Consider the following 15,663-nt stretch of genomic DNA (forward strand, 5'->3'; position numbering starts at 1 on the left):
GCATTCACGCTCGGACTCGGTTCGTCAAGCGGTTCGTCGCGCGGCTGCCGCCTTCGTGTGGGCAGGTTCGGTATCGGTTTCGGTTTCGGTTTCTGTTTCGTGCTCGTCTTGGCTTCGTTTGCCGCGCTGCTGCCGCCGCTGGTGGCTGGTGGCAGTGGCTGTGGCAGACGCGGCATTATCAGACGGCGACTTCAGTTGCAAGCGAAAGCTCAGCGTGTGTGCCTCGTGTGTCTCGCAAATTGTGGCAGCAACAACGAAGCATCCACAACCACAGCATAGCATCATCCAGTTGCATCGAACCCTCTCGACTCAATCAGTCAATCATTGAATCAGTGTGGAAAGCCAGTAGGCGGGTGCGTCTGCGTCGCGTGTGTCTGCTAAACTTGCCACTTGCTACGTGCCACTTGCCACTTGCCACTACGGCTTTGGCTCTGACTTTGACTTTGTTCAGTATTTTCGAGCGGGTTTTTCGAGCCGCTTCGAGTCGCGTCGCGCTGCACCGCGTCGCGCATTTGTTTTGAATTTGTTTTTGGAATTGGATTTGGATTTGGATTGTTATCCCCCCCAACCCCCGTACCCCCCGTACGTGTGACGTGCTCGGTGTTTTCTTTGTTTGTTGTTTTTTGTTGTGGAGTGAAGAGTGCTGCAACCTGCAACATTTGGCGTCGTCTCCGCAGCTTGGACCTGCTCTGACTGGTTCGTGATTTTTTTGCAGCTAATTTTTTATGTTTTTGTTTGCATTTTGTGCGCGATTTTCCGTTTGATTTTGAGCGAAAGTTTGTCTTGGCTGGGGGGAAAAGCGAAGACAATTTCCAGCATTGATGGCTGCCAGTGGCCCGTTGTGGCGCCCCTAATTAAACCGGTAAAAGGCAGATTAAATATTTTGCGCCACTTGCCGCCTTGCTGCCAGCGCTAATTGCCAGTGAAATTTTGTGACAGCGGCAAAACAGCTTTGCCACTGCCACAGTGCCACTGCCACGCGGTGTCCTTGTTAATGAAAATCGTTTAGGCAGCGATGGAATATTGTGCCCGTGGCTAGGTGCCAGTGCCAGGCTGTGGCAGACTCGCTCTCGGGGATCAATTCGCGGACCTTGGCAATGCCACAGCCAAAGGCGAACCAGTACTTGGTGCCAAGTGGAGAGGTGGCAGGGAGCTGAGGCACGGATTTGCTGCTGCCACAAGATGCAATTTGCGGGAGTAAAAGCCGCCAAGAACTGCCTTTAAACATTAACTGAACGCTCAAGGGCATAAATATTGGAGCCGCAGGAAGTGCTTCAAGTTGGTTCACACTTTTCACTCCTCATTTCCAACAGTAATTATTCCCACTTGAGTGCCTCGAACTTGAAGCAATTTCAATATATTCGAGGACAGTTTTTGCCCACTCACAAAGGTATTTAAGTATATTTTGTAAGCACTTCCATTGGCCCCTGCAAAGCTGCCTAATGTATTTGTAGACTATTTTCAGGCGTCCTTCCAGGCACAGCATTCCCCCAGTAATCGCAATTCAGCATTCATTGCCTTCGCTTTGCTGGAATGTGTTGAGTGGGAGACGCTTTAAGCCGCTTTAAGTCATCTTCGGAGCGAGAACATGAAACACAACATCGAATTTAGCAACAATTGAACAGCTGGCAAATCAAATGGGAATCTGATTTATTTTCTTACCTTTTTTCACTTGTCTGCCAACATGAAATGCATGTAAAAATGTACATAAATGTTGTGTTATTTTTGCACTAACAATTTTGGGTTTTATTCAATTGAAGTGCGTTCCCCCAGCCGCCTCCCCCGCCGATCTCTTGCTCGCTTTTTTGTGTGTGTTTCTCTGGAGTTGTCCTGCTTCGCGTTTCATTTATGTAATTTGGCAACGGCAAATACTTTATTGTCATTTCATTTGATCAAGGGACGCCGAAAGTGCTCAATGCTTAGGCTGCTTCTTTGCTTTTTCTTGGGCTTTTCTTTGCGTCTTCTCTTTGCGGGATATTTTGTCAGGCGGGTGCAAAAGTGAAAATCTAAACAACATTTCTGGCCCGCAGGCTTCACTGCGCTTCGCTGTCTGTGTCTGTGTCTGTGCGCCCCAAAAGCAGACAACCAACAACAAATTAATATAAAAATAAAATGAAAAAAGTGAGATAAAAACAAACAACAACAAAAAAAACGCGAAATTGTGCCGCAGTATTTGCGTTTGCGTTTGGCGGCATTTTTCCGCCGCTGCCCCTCGGCCCTGTCGCCCATCGACGTCGCTTTTGCGCGTTTTTTGTCCGCTGTTTCCCCTCATACGCTCTCCAGCGCAACGCTCTCCACTGCTCGCTCTCTCCACCGCAACGCAACGCAACGCTCTCCAACACACTTTTTGTCTGCTGCTCGATGGCTTCATATTCATTTAGTCGCCCAATTCCTTTTGTTCATCTTTGTTGTGTCTCCCCCGCCCCCCGCATCTTGTCTTTGCTTTCCACTGCTTGCTGCATGCCGCTTTTATTTACATTTAGATGGAATTTTTAATTTTCACATCATCTTTGCGGCCACAGAAGTCAGCCACAGGTAAGGACAAAAGTCGAGGGAATGTTCGGTCCGCTCGGCTGCAGCGCATTTTACAAGCGACACAAAATGCCTGGAAACTCTGCCCATTATTAGCAGCAAAAATCCGCGACAAACCATTTGTTGTGTACTAAGAAAGTGAATTGAAAGCAACAATTTGCTGCCGAAAATCAAGCTACTTCCGGGACCTATTTGGAGCCCATTCTCGTGCACTCAGGTGTACATTTGTAGGCCACAATTTGCACTCCCAATTGGCGATTATTTGCCTTGCTTTGCAGCTGCTGCCTTGTCCTAATTCATGCGATTTTCCCAAATCAATAACAGTTTTTGATGTCTCGAGTGTGCAGCCCGAATTGAGCCTCAAAGGAGTTTAGAGCGCAGCTGGCAGTGGTCCAATTATGCAAAGTAAATCCACAAAAAGCTGCCACGTAATTGGCATTAATTCTGTAATCGGAATATGAACAATTCAATTCAATTCCATTCAACGCATGGTCGGATGGCCAATTGTCAAACATTGCGACAGCTCAAGGCCGGCTGACAACTGACACGAAGTGCCACACAAGGCGAGTACATAATGAGGCATGTACATGAGGTACATTATGTACAAGAGGCACATTATGTGCCTGCTGCTGCCCCAATTGATGCAATTCCGATTGGGTAAGTTTGCGCCATGGAAATCTCGCCGCAAATGCATGCCAGATCTTTGCCCAAATTGCAAATCGAAAATCGAAAGTCGAAAGCCTCGCGCGTTGCATGCAGCAGGCAGCAGGCAGCGGGCAGCGAAGCATTAAAGTTGCCTCTTAATTAACACGAACGAGTAAGTGGAGGAGCTGCCACCAATAAGTTCATGATTTGCCCAAACAAAAGCCAACAGCAAATGCTCAAACTCAAACCCAAACATTCAGCTGCCAGCAGCCCACAGCTGCCCGGGGCCTGCCCCTGCGCGAAGTTTTTCCCATTTGAAATGTGATCAGAAGTGGCCGAAATCGCAGACCAAACTAATCTCCGGCTGTGGCAATTCCCCAATTGTAATTCCGCACAAAATATGATCAAGGGAAGGGCCAGACGTGAGCCCTCAAATGGCATTTCCAGCGCAGCAACTGGCCGCGGAATTGTCCAATATTTGGGCATAGATTTGAGCAGAATGTGGCCCGAGAGCTAAAGGATTCCCTCCCTTCCGCTTAGTTCCACCGCCTTAAAGTCACTTTCCTGCCCCCGAAATGCTCCTCAAAGCCTTGCACCCTTATCCTGCCACATGCCACTCCTCCTGCTGCCTGCCTCTTTCTTTGCACCTCATCAAGTGGCGGCAGAGAAGGGCCGCCTCCCGCCCCAAACTACGCCCAGGAACCCTTCAAGCCGAGTGCCATGTGTGTGTGTGTGTGTGTGTGTGCGGTGTGCTAATGTAGGTATTTGCATCACACAGAAGGCGGCACAAACAACAACAAAAAAGCAGAACCGAAAACATAAATTGCTAAACAAAAAGTTTTTTGGACTTGGCTTCCGATGTTGGCCCATGGCCATAACGAGCCACAGACAGGTGAAGCCGAAAGAGAAGAGCACACAGCGAGAGGCAGGGGGGAAGAGGAGGTGAGGCAGCAGGCAGGCAGGCAGCAGGCAGGCTGTGTGAGCATTTTGTGAGCCGATTCTGCGGCGGCTTCCCTGTGGAGTCTGGGGAGGACTTTGATCCTTAACGATTGCAGCTGCACACTCCATCAGCGCATTGAGCATATTCTGTGGCAGCAACTCCTCCAAGACTCATCTCGAACTGCACGCACGGACCACGGTTGGTCCCCTTTTCACTCGCAGGTTGTCCGCTTTGTGGCTCAGGTTTAGCTCGCAGAGAGAGAGAGAGAGAGAGAGGGAGAGAGCGAGCGAGCGGGCGACACTTGCTTCCCTTTGCGTAACACTCCGAAACACACACAGAGCCACACAACATGTGTGTGTGTGTGTGTGGCGGGAGACAAAGGCACAGCCGGCAAGGCTCATTTGATTAATGATTACTTTCCATGTGCCACAGCCCAGCCCCCGCCACCGCCCCCGTCCCCGCCCCCCTTTTGGCACTAGGATGAAAACTATCTCGGATGATTTTTGGGTCTCGCTGATTAGTTGTGGGAATAATGCCTCGCCCTGGCTGTCAGACATTTTGAGTGGCTGCGGAGCTTCGGCCACAACTCGGCGAAGAGAGCCGAAGGCCAGAGGTGGAGTCCGTGCACGGTTGCCGAAAGGTTAATTGCCGTCGAAGTGTGCGCTGATTGAGGAGTCTCAGCGAGTGCCGGCCAAAAGCTAAGCCCCGTCTGGCCTCGCGCCAATGGCCAGGAACGGCGTCAGATCGAAGTTCGTTGGAATGCAAATCAAATTAGACACAGGGCCAGGCACTGGCCACGGGCAGAGGCAGGGGCAGAGGCAGCTGCTGCTGCTGCTGGTTCTGTTTTAGAGCTCAAAGGCCGGGGCTGCTTTTAATCAAAACAGCAACGCCGAGCAGGCCTCAGGGCGCCCCACCACCCCCCCACCCAAGCCTGTGCTGAACAGCGGCTGAATATATCCTGCAGCGAGGCTCTCAAAGTATCGAAACTGTTGCAGGCGGGCCAGGCCGGGGCTTGTTTGCTGCATTCCTGCCCCGTTTCACGGCCTGATTGCCAATTGGCGCCACCTTGCGCGCGGCAGTCGCGGGTGTTTCGGCATTCATCAAGGTGTGCGCCTCCCACTCCCGCTGTTAAGCTCCCACCGCTGTTACGCTCCCACCGCTGTTACTCAGCCTCCGCTGTTACTCAGCCTCCGCTGTTAAGCTCCCACCGCTGTGGCGTAATCCGAGCTGCAAGCAGTTCCATGGCGATGAATATTCTCGCAAATTAATAGCAGCAGCCATGCCATAAATGATTAGTCGCAAAGAGTATGCAGCGCATCGACTTTCGGGCTGTAGCTGGCGGCTTGCTTTATTGTAATTTGTTTGCCATTTGCTTTGCAATAGGCGTAAATCCAAGCAGATGACAAGCAGTGCAGCAGCGGGGGATGGGCGTGGGACTGGGACTGGCGCTGTTGTTGTTCCTGCTGCTGCGTGTGGAATGTGCAACTATTATCCTAACGAGCAACAAGGTGTCATGGCAATCCCCCCAACCCCCAACCACTCTTCAGTTTGTGTTGCTTTTTGCTCGTTCTTAGCCTTTGTGTTCTGTTCAGCTTCAACAGCTTCCGCCTGTCCCCTGTCCCCTGTCCGGGACAGTCTTATCAGCGTCGCACGTTTTTATCATCAATTTTACACTCTGCTGGCGCGCTGCTTGGCAGGAGGGGGACCCTGGCGAAAGAATCTCCGCTGGAATGGGCATACAATTCGCTTTGTGACCCATTAAAATGCTTCATGGAAAAATGTTTATAAGAGCATTAAAAGGCAGGGCGGGAGTATGGGGACATGGGAGGACAATTTATAGCGAATCAATTTTACGAGTCAGCCATGAATGCCGCTTAAGGGGCACGTGGCAATGGGAGGAGGGATAGAACAGCTTATAATTTTTACCTCAGCTTGGGGGCAGAGTTTATCCCTGGTGTCTTTGGCTGTTCTCCTGCCACTTGCATTTCGATTCTCCTGTTTGTGCTTGAGCTGCTGCTGCTGCTGCTGCTGTTGATCTGCTGTTAAGCTGTGCTGCTGTTATTGCTTCTCTGCTGCTTCTGTTGTTCTGCCTATCTGCTGTTGATCTGCTGCTGAGCTCGCTTGTCTTCTCTGCTGCTGCGCTGCTGCTAGTTCCGTTCGGCTGTTACTGCAGCTCTGCTGTTATTGCTTGTCTGTTGACGTCTCTGTTGTTAGCTTTGTGCTGCTGCTGTTGCTAGCTTCTGTTCTGCAGCTGTTCTACTGCTCTCTGCTGTTACTGCTCTCTGCTGTTGATCTACGGTAAATTGTGCTCTGTTGTTGCTACTGTTAATGGCGCTGCTGCTGTTATTTCTTCTCTGCTGCCATAAACACTCAATTAACTTTGTCTTTGCACCTGCCTTCTGCTCCCCTTGTGCTGTTTTATCAGCAAATTAAATTCACATGAATTCTGCACAAAAATTGCATAATTACGCGCCGGCCTCCACCCACCCACAATCCACAATCGTTGCCGGTTGCCGGTTGCCAGTTGCCGTGCTGCTCTCGCGCTGACTGCTGTAATGACGATGGTTATTGGACCACACACATGCAATGCATTCGTTCATACATTTACATATGTAAATATGTGTGTCTCCCCCTGTCCCTCGCTTCATCCAGCATCCAGCATCCAGAGTCCAGCTGCAATGATCGTCGCTGTGGCCGTGCGGCCCCTGTCCTTTTCCATTTCCATTTCCCTTTCCATTTCCGGATACTTGTGCAAATGAAGTGTGTACACAAAGTATCATTCACGCTATCATTGACGCCAAACAAGGGGGCGGAGGCTGACTGACAGGCAGCCGGGCGGGTGGGGCAGCAGCAGCAGCAAAAACAACTTTGTTAACGAAGTCAAAAGCTGTCTGCCATCGAACGTTGAGATTCCCCTTCGGTCCGGCCAATACAACAAGCACAAAAAAAGCAACATTTATTTTGCAACAGAATGCCAATGTGTGTGTGTGTGTGTGTGCGTGTGCGTGTGTGCGTGTGTGCCAGCTTGTTCGGGGTACATTTTACTCCGGCAAAAGATTTGAAGAGCCAACCAAAGGCCTCAACTTCTGTTCGCGCCAAACACTTATTCGAATTTTATCCCGCGAGCTAACAAAAACTAACAAAAATTAACAAAAAAATTACTTATTATTTTTAATTTTTTTAAATCAATAAAAATAATATTTACGCCCACGTTTGTGTGCACGAATTTGATGAATTTCATTAGCAAATTGGGAAATAATTTTGGGCATTTTCACGCACGACTGCAGCGGCACAAACAATGAAAAAATGCATTCAGATTTTGCTTATGTTTATAATTATAGTCATCATAATGATATTTGTGCACAGATTGAGCTTTAAAACAATCATTAACATTTTGTTTTTCCGCTTCTAATAATTGCTTCAAAATGCAAAAAGAAATTCCCTAAGAGCGCCGACGCCAAAGAAAAGGTCGCTGGCATTTTTATTTGCCAATTTCGAGTATTTATAATATTTGCACACCGCTCTTAGCCCTCCACGGTCTGAGGCTATCGCAAGTGAAAATTTATGATTATGCAGCCGAAGAGGCCAAAGGGGCGCAGGGGCTGGCCGTGTAATTGCTGGCAGCTCTTTGGCCATCCATTACGGAAGCTGCACTCCTGCCGGCAGTCTGCAGCCTCCAGCCTCCAGCTCCAGCCACATCAAAGTGCAACTTTCGCAGACGCTTTTAGTGCGCAGATATTAAACACCTCCCCGCCGACGGCCCAGCAACCACATCCACAGGCAGCAGGCAGCAGGCAGGCAGCAGGCAGGCAGCAGGCAGGGCCCAGCATCATCGCATTGCTCATTGCCAAGAGCGTAATAATCAGCCAGCAGCTGGAAATATGAAACTCAAGAAAAGCAACTTCTGGCTGCCATTTTACTTGCTGACAAATCTGCACAAATTGTGGTTCAAAATGTTAAAAATTGTTACCTCTTTTTCAGTTACTTTCGAACGCGTTTTGGCACGATCTCATACGCGCTTTTCCTCCACGTTTAATTGAAAAGTGAAATTGATTTTTCGTTTCTCTCTCTCTCTCCCTCCGCACACAGCAAATGGAAAACCATTTTCCACTGTCTCTCGCTGTCTCTGCTCTGCCTTTTGCTCGTCTCATTCCTCGGCGCTCTCTTTGCCGCCGCTCTCTCCACTTATTCCACTTTTGATTGCAGGCGAAAATACATAAAAAAAAAGCATAAAAACTGTTTTGTGTATTGTTTCGTTTGCGTTTTGCCTTGCCTTGCATTAATTATGGAAAATTATATTTTTGATTTTTGCACGCAGACTTTTCTTCGATTGAGTTGGCAAAAGAGAGCGAGAGAAAGGAGAGAGAGAGCAAAGAGAGAGGGAGAGTGAGAGGGGGGCAGCTGCACACATTATTTGCCATTTGCTTTTGTGCTTTCCATTACGAGGCTGCAATTACTTTCCATTGAATTTTACAATTATATTTGGTCGGCACACACCTCTGCCCCCCCAGCTCTCAGTTCCCCCCTGAAATGAACAATGGCTTGGCCGGGAGTTGAATTATGGCAGAGCTGCAGCACATCTTCGGTCAAAGTTGGGCTCGCAATTGGCTAAAAACTGTGCAAGTTTTGGTCCATCAATTGTCGATCTGCCATGGCCAGATGTGGCCTCAAATGAACCCAACATGAATAAAATATTCCATTTATAAATGCAAAATGATGGGAAGTTGAATGCGTTTCAATCTAATTGCTGGAAGTCTCTGATTTGTTCCTTAATGCTGCTACAATGTTTTTTGTTCCAACCAATCGCGTGCACAGCTCTGTGTGGTGGGTTCAAGCTTCGAACTTGCAGAAGCTGTGGTGGAATGTGGTGGAATGCAGCGAGTCAAAGAAGAGTCCGGCCATTGTCCTATCTGCTAGCTGGCAAGACAACAGAATTGTTGCAGGAAGAGTTATGGGCAGGCAGACATGCGAGTCATTTCCACGAGTCGCAGACCCATTTTGCTTTCTTCCTTTTTGATTTCCGTACGAGTATCTCGCTCCACATTTGATATGTGTGTGTGTGCGTGTGTGTGTGTGTGTGTATATATGTCTCACACTTAGGAACAAGTTGAACTTATATTTATTCGAAATGTTTTCCTTGCAGACCGAAAACTTTGCACTGGCAACTGGTAGGCGACTGCAACAAAAGGAAAGAAAAAAGCAAAGGAAACGGAACGAAACCAAAGACAAGTAAACACGCGGCAGTAGCAGCAGCAGCAGCAGCAGCAGCAGCAGCAGCAGCAGCAGCAGCTAGACAGGAAGAGAGAGAGAGAGAGAGAGAGATTGAAGGTGGAAGCGAGCGGCGGCAACATGCTGTCGTCGGCAATAAATAAAACAGCACGCAATGCTGCCAATACGTTCCAAGTGCTGGCCATCCTTCTCTATTGCTGTTCTCTGGTGCAGGGACAGGGGCAGGGACAGGGACAGGCACAGCAGCAGCACTTGAAGTATCAGCAGTTGCAATATCAGATGCAGCAGCAATATGAATACCAGCAGCAGCAGCACTACCAGCAGCAGTTCCAGCAGAAGCAGCAGCAGCAGCAACAGCAGCAGCCACTGACACCCACTGTGGCATTTGGTCATAAGCAACACGAGGAGACAATCGATTTGCTGTCCACGCAGCCCACACAGGTGAGTGACAATCGTAGACATGCCAGCAGAGTTGTACAGTAATTGCCGAGCGGAAAGTCAGGGGATTATAGCCGGGCAGGAAGCCCGAAGGAAAACATTGCGCCAGCACCTCCTTGGGCGCTGGCTCATTGTGTAATTAATTGAATTCTCGGAGCTGGCCACAGATGCGGCCGCTGTCCGGCCCGCTGTCCCGCCACTGTCCCAGCAAATTGAATTTGATTTTGTAGAGCTCCAAGGAGCAGTAGCAGCTGCTGCAGCTACTTAGCACTGAACTCTCCCATTGCCAACTTTTCGTTCGTGGTTGGGCCACTGCCAGCCACTGGCAGCCACTGAGGCTCAAGTTCAATAAGCTGATTAGCTCAATGAAATCAGCAATGAAAACGAAATAGAAAGTGCCCCCCCACCCCCAGCAGCAGACTTCTTCCACTCCATTCAGGCGGCCATTAATGATTAATTTACTTTTCATTGACTTTAAGTTGCATTTAATTAGCGCAGCAACAACGCAACGAAAGCGAGAGAACTTTTCCCTAAAGTTTTAGCTAGCAGAGGGTCTGCCTGCGTAAAGTTGCTCTCGACTGCGAAACCTCCCCACAGCTGGATATTGCTGTAGATCAGGTAGCAGCGTGCAGCGCAGTCGACCCACGCACAGCGCAAAAGCTTCGTTTGGCTTCGGTCTATGCACAGCGAACCACCGCTGCTGCAGAGAAGCAACTTCGTATGCACATTGATCGGCAGCGACAGTGCAGCAGCTTCGTATGCACAATTGATCGGCAGCCGCTGCGGCAGAGAAGCAAGAAACGTTTTAGACTTTTTTTCTGTTGTCTGTGCATGCAAAGCGCACTCAAACATTTGAGTACCTGCAGGTACGGCGGCACCATAAAACCAGAGAGCAAAAGTGCCAAAGCGCGCTCTCTCTCGCTTGCTTACACTCCCGGTGTGCGATGAAGATCCGTTACGAGCAGAGAGCTTTGCTTTGCTTGGTCTTTGTTCTGGCAGACCTTTCAAGTGAGATTTGCAGACATTAAAGGAATCTCTTGCGCTCTGTTCTATGCTTCTATGCTACATCAACAAGTAGCACATGCTGACAACCCAGGCGGCGGGGGCAGTTCTATTAATTTCACACACGATTTGCTGCCACCGTCTTCTGGCATCCACACCCACACCCACAGCACACCGTGGGCAAGCTTTTGCGATGCCTAACACCCGCGCACATGCCGGAATGAAGCTCGAACCCGAAAGCTCTAAACCAACTTGGGTGGACAAAGCGGAGGGGGGCGGCAGCGTTTTGTAGATTTTTAAGTCCCATAAATTTTAAGTGTCAATATATAAAACCGCATATGTGCGGGGCCAACAATGAATGGCTGGCGGATGGAAGGATGGTGAGCGGGTTTTGCGGTGGTCATGCGGGTGAGGAGAGCAGAGCAGAGATGGGGTGGGGAGGGGAGGGGTGGCGAGTGGAAGGAATGGGTCGTGCGAGTCGAAATTCATAAATCCAAACGTGGACGAAACGAAATGGTAAAATAAAATGCAACCAGCCGGAGCAGCAGAAGCAGCAGCAGGAGCCGCAGCAGGAGCCGCAGCAGCAGCGGCAACGGCAGAGTTGGCACTGCGCTAGAGATGGCACGCGAGTGCTGTGCGAACTATCGTACTTATTATGAGCACGGGTTAATAGCTGCGTAAAATCCCTTCAGTAATATCTTCAGCTTTCCGAGTATAATTTTTCGTCATTTAAGGGGCTTCGTGATGGACGAGCAGCGCGAGGCCTTGGCCTCTGATTGATGTTTGCTTGGGGACAGACTCCTATCGCACATATCGCACAGGCAACCAGTCACGAATAACGCACCCATCCCCAGGGGCTCACACGTAAATTATATGAATGGGGATTTTTTGCTTTATAGTTTCGCGTTTCGTGTCTGTGGCCGAGGGCAGTGGCTGCCTGGCTGGCTGGCGAGAATCTCTCTCTGGCTCTGCCATTGCCAAGCAGCACACACCCCACTAATCCTCCCCGTTCCATGTGGCGTCTGGGGTCTTGTGTGGCTTTTATTTTATTGCAAACTTCAAATAAAAACAGCAGCAGAAAAGTTGTTAAAAGAAAATGCTGCAGAAAATAAAGCATACAAAAAAGCCAACGACAGAGAGGAAGAAATATTATTTGAAATGAAATGGCAGCAACAATGCAGCAGCAAAGCGGAGGGGCAGGGGTAGGGGAGGGGTAGGGGTAGGGGCAGGGAATCCCTGCAGGGGACAGCCACGACTGACTGTGACCAATTCGCGTGGTCTGATGCTTGGCACAATCAAAAGTGCAGCAATCAAAAATGATTGGAAAGAGCGCAGCAAAGTATCGATCAAGTTGATCGATTAATAATCGAGGGGCACATCCATCACCATGGAAGACTTTAAGGCCTCAACCTCCCCGAGCAGTATTTATTCTGCGACTCTGCCCTGCCGGATCCATGAACACTTTGCCCACAGCATTTTCACCGCGAATTCAATTGAAACTGTAATTACACATTTTGTAGCATAATTATCAGGGCTGTCGGCTGGCAGCGCGAGGGCGAGGGCGAGGGCGAGGGCTGTCGCAGCTGAGGGTCGAGCTTCGTGGAGCCCCATTGAGACGCCTCCGCGTGTCAGTCAACGGAAAATGTGAAAATCGCTTAAGATTAATGATGCACAAAATTGAGCAACATTAAAGAAAGTGCAAAAAAGCGCCACAAGCGGGTGGCGGGAAGCAGGAAGCAGGAAGCGGCGGGGAGCGGAGTGACGTGCACGTGCAGCACGCAAAGCGGTCGAAAACGGCGGCATAAATAAAAGAGAGAGCGCAGAGGAGAGGGGGAGCGTGCGAGAGGGGGTGGAGAGCCACTGGTACAGCTGCTTGGGCGTCGCCTCAACCTCAACTCATCTCAGAGATCCAAAAGGAATGAACATCGAATGAAGCCAACAAGTTGGGCAAGGGCCCAAGATGAAGCCCAAGAAGAGATCGTCCAGCGCTTATCGGTGGAGGAGGAGCATGTTCCTGCACCTTTCGGCCGCGTTCAAATGCATTTGGAAACATTTGCATTTGCTCATGCCAAGCACTGCCGAGTGGCCGATTAGGGACAACTTTCGGCCAGCGACAACGAGTGTGCCCCCGAGCCCAAAGTTTCAGGTGGAAGCAAAGTTTCGGGCAGCAGCCGCCGAAAAAAAGGAACCCCAACCAATTTGCAGGCCCCGACGCGAAATAGTTACAAACCAACAGCAACGGCAACAGCAACAGCAACAAAAACTAAACAGAAAACGAACTAAAAAAATCATTTGACTTTGTTGGGCCACAAAAGTTGCAGTGTGGCGGGAGGGGAGTGGGTGCGGGCGGGGGTTAGTGGCAGGTAAAACCAACATGAATATGCAAAGCGAAAATGTTTGTTTGCCCCGCTCTTTGCTGCTGCCGCTGCTGCTGCTGTGCAGTTTTGCATATGAAAACATTGAGGCGGCTGCCGGTGCGGGCTCTGGCTGCTGCTGCTGCTGCTGCTGCTGGTGGCATGTGATAAGCGCCACTAAAGTCCGATAAGCTCACGGCATTACAGCAACAACAAAAGAAGAGCAAGGAGCAGCGGCAGCAGGAGGCAGAGACGGAACTGAAGCTGGATTAAGACAGGCAGAGACCAGGCAGGACTCTGGGAACGACTCAGAATGACTACAAATTACCCAAAGGCCGATTGCAGATCACAAGGATACGCAGAGCAGACTGACGAGCAATTCAATCGGACGCTGAATGCTGATACGAGCTTAAGAGGAGCAGCAAAAGGAAGCGGAAGATCTCCGCACTCAGGGCAAGGTGTGTCCTGGCCGCCGCTTTGTCTGTCGTTGCTTTGTGTTGCATTTAGCTGGGGTGCAAATATTGTTAGCAAGGACAAAGGCCAGCCCAGCAGCCAGCCATAATTGAATAGCTGCCAACAATGAAGCAGAGACACAAAGAGTCAAGCGATGAGCTGAAACAAAGGGAAGCTGCAGCCAAGACTGGCAGCTCGGTCACGAGCATGCGGCTCCGGGATAAGGCTCACACAGCAGCCAGATTAGATGCGAAAGCACGGCATGAAAATCAAAGCGAAAGAGTTCGAGCTCTTGGCAGCAAAATAAAGCAGTCAAAAGGGAGCCAACAGGGAGCCAAAAGGGAGCCAAAAGGGAGCCAAAAGGGAGCCAAAAGGGAGCCAAAAGGGAGCCAAAAGGGAGCCAAACGGGAGCCACTTTGATGGCCCTGCACCGCTGCCAGTGGCGACTGATTGGGAATATGTTTGTCTAGCTGCTAGCACAACATCTGGGCACACACCCACCACACACACACACACGCACTCCACACCCCTCCAGCCCACACCCATTCAACACTTTTGTCGCTCAGTTTAGCGCTTGTTTAAGTGTTGGTCAAATCCTTTTGTTGCTGCCTCATGGAGCCAGAGAAGCGACCCGCTGGGGCAGGGCATATCTCGGCTGTGTTTGCATGGTTCTGTGTCCGCATTGCAATTCGATTTGCACACGCTCCCTGTGCCAAATGCAAATATTTACAAATATGAGAGCGAGCAGCAGCATTTGCTGCCCAGCCCCCCTGCCAGACATGCATTTCCGAAGCGTTCGTTTCTTTTTTTGGGAACAATTACTGGGAGAAGTTCAACAAATAGATTCTGGGCTGGAAACAAGCGAAATTCGCGCATTTGTTGTGGCTGGAGGCAGCGGCTCCAAGTGCCAGTGTTGGCAAACACACCACGGAACACTGACGGCGGGCCCGTGGGGGCTGTTGGCAGCGCAAATCAACAGCAAACTGTCATGTCAATGTAGGTGCAGAGGGGCAGCACCAGCCCCCCACCCCCCACACTCCCGCGCTATTTATTCGTCGTTGCTGCAGCTGTAACTCTGCCTCTGTCCCTGGCTCTGTCCCTGCCTCTGTCCCTGGCTCTGCCTCTGCCTCTGTCTCTGTCTCTGTTTGCCCGTTCAATATGCTCTGGGTACATGTTTGCATTTTGCATTTTATAACATGATATCGTCGACATTTTGTCTTGTAATTACATTTCCTGTGCACCAGCCCCACCCCCACCCCCACCCCCACCCCACAGTTCATTCAATAACTGCCCGAGGGGAGTAAAAATCGTTCATGCACCGCCTCGAGCTGCACGACAGTTGCTCTCACTGGACTTGAGGTGTTGAGCTCAAGGAGAAGTGGTAACGGGAGAGGCGCAGCAGCAGGGGGAGGCAGCGTGGAGGGAGAAGGGAAACCACAGGCCCAGCCGCACAAGAGCAGGTCAACAGGCAGCAGGGCAGCGCCAAAGTTCAGCAAAAGATTTGTAAAGGCAAAGAGGGGGTGGAGGGGGAGAGGGGGAGCGGGAGAGGGGGAGAGGCGCTGAATTATTGAGTTGGGAATTGTCCGATTGACAAGCAAAAAGCTAACCAGCGATGTACACAAATACATACACATATGTACAGATATGTATGTAAAAATGTATGATGTATGTACATACATATGTATGTACATCAAGGTATAATAAAGCGCTGGCCCAACGTCAGCAGCTGGAAGTCATCAATGCATAGGCAGAGCAGGGAGCTTCCCGCCGCTGCCCTGTGGGGCCGGTCCTTGAATCACATTTGCACGAATCGAACGAGTCGGTGGCGGCGCCACTGCTGCATGATGCATGAGTTACATGTGGATATGTACAGCTGTACATACAGCTGTACATCTGTACATATGCACTTTGACCCCAATGGAAAGTGTTCCCTTTGTTTCCACTTCTGCTGCAAGCGAAGACTTTGTGGGATTCACAGGGAAGGATCAATGAAGATTTGAAGGTCGCATGCACTGAGCGAGAAGCCAATAAAGCTAATCAACGACTGCCGAATGTCCGCTGTGGAGTGCT

At 50.1% G+C, this 15,663-nt stretch overlaps 1 protein-coding gene across 1 annotated transcript in view; it reads left to right on the plus strand.

Moving 5' to 3' along the window:
• The first annotated feature begins 207 nt into the window (after positions 1 to 207).
• LOC117895360 (serine-rich adhesin for platelets) overlaps positions 208 to 15,663 on the plus strand; it is a 49,385-nt gene continuing 33,929 nt past the window's right edge. The window contains exons 1-2 of the mRNA XM_034802947.1: positions 208 to 696; positions 9,261 to 9,787. Of these exons, the coding sequence (XP_034658838.1) occupies positions 9,467 to 9,787 (321 nt within the window). The 5' untranslated portion in view covers positions 208 to 696; positions 9,261 to 9,466. The remainder of the gene's footprint in view (positions 697 to 9,260; positions 9,788 to 15,663) is intronic.

This window comes from Drosophila subobscura, chromosome A (genome assembly GCF_008121235.1).
Source record: "Drosophila subobscura isolate 14011-0131.10 chromosome A, UCBerk_Dsub_1.0, whole genome shotgun sequence".
Classification (NCBI taxonomy): domain Eukaryota; kingdom Metazoa; phylum Arthropoda; class Insecta; order Diptera; family Drosophilidae; genus Drosophila; species Drosophila subobscura.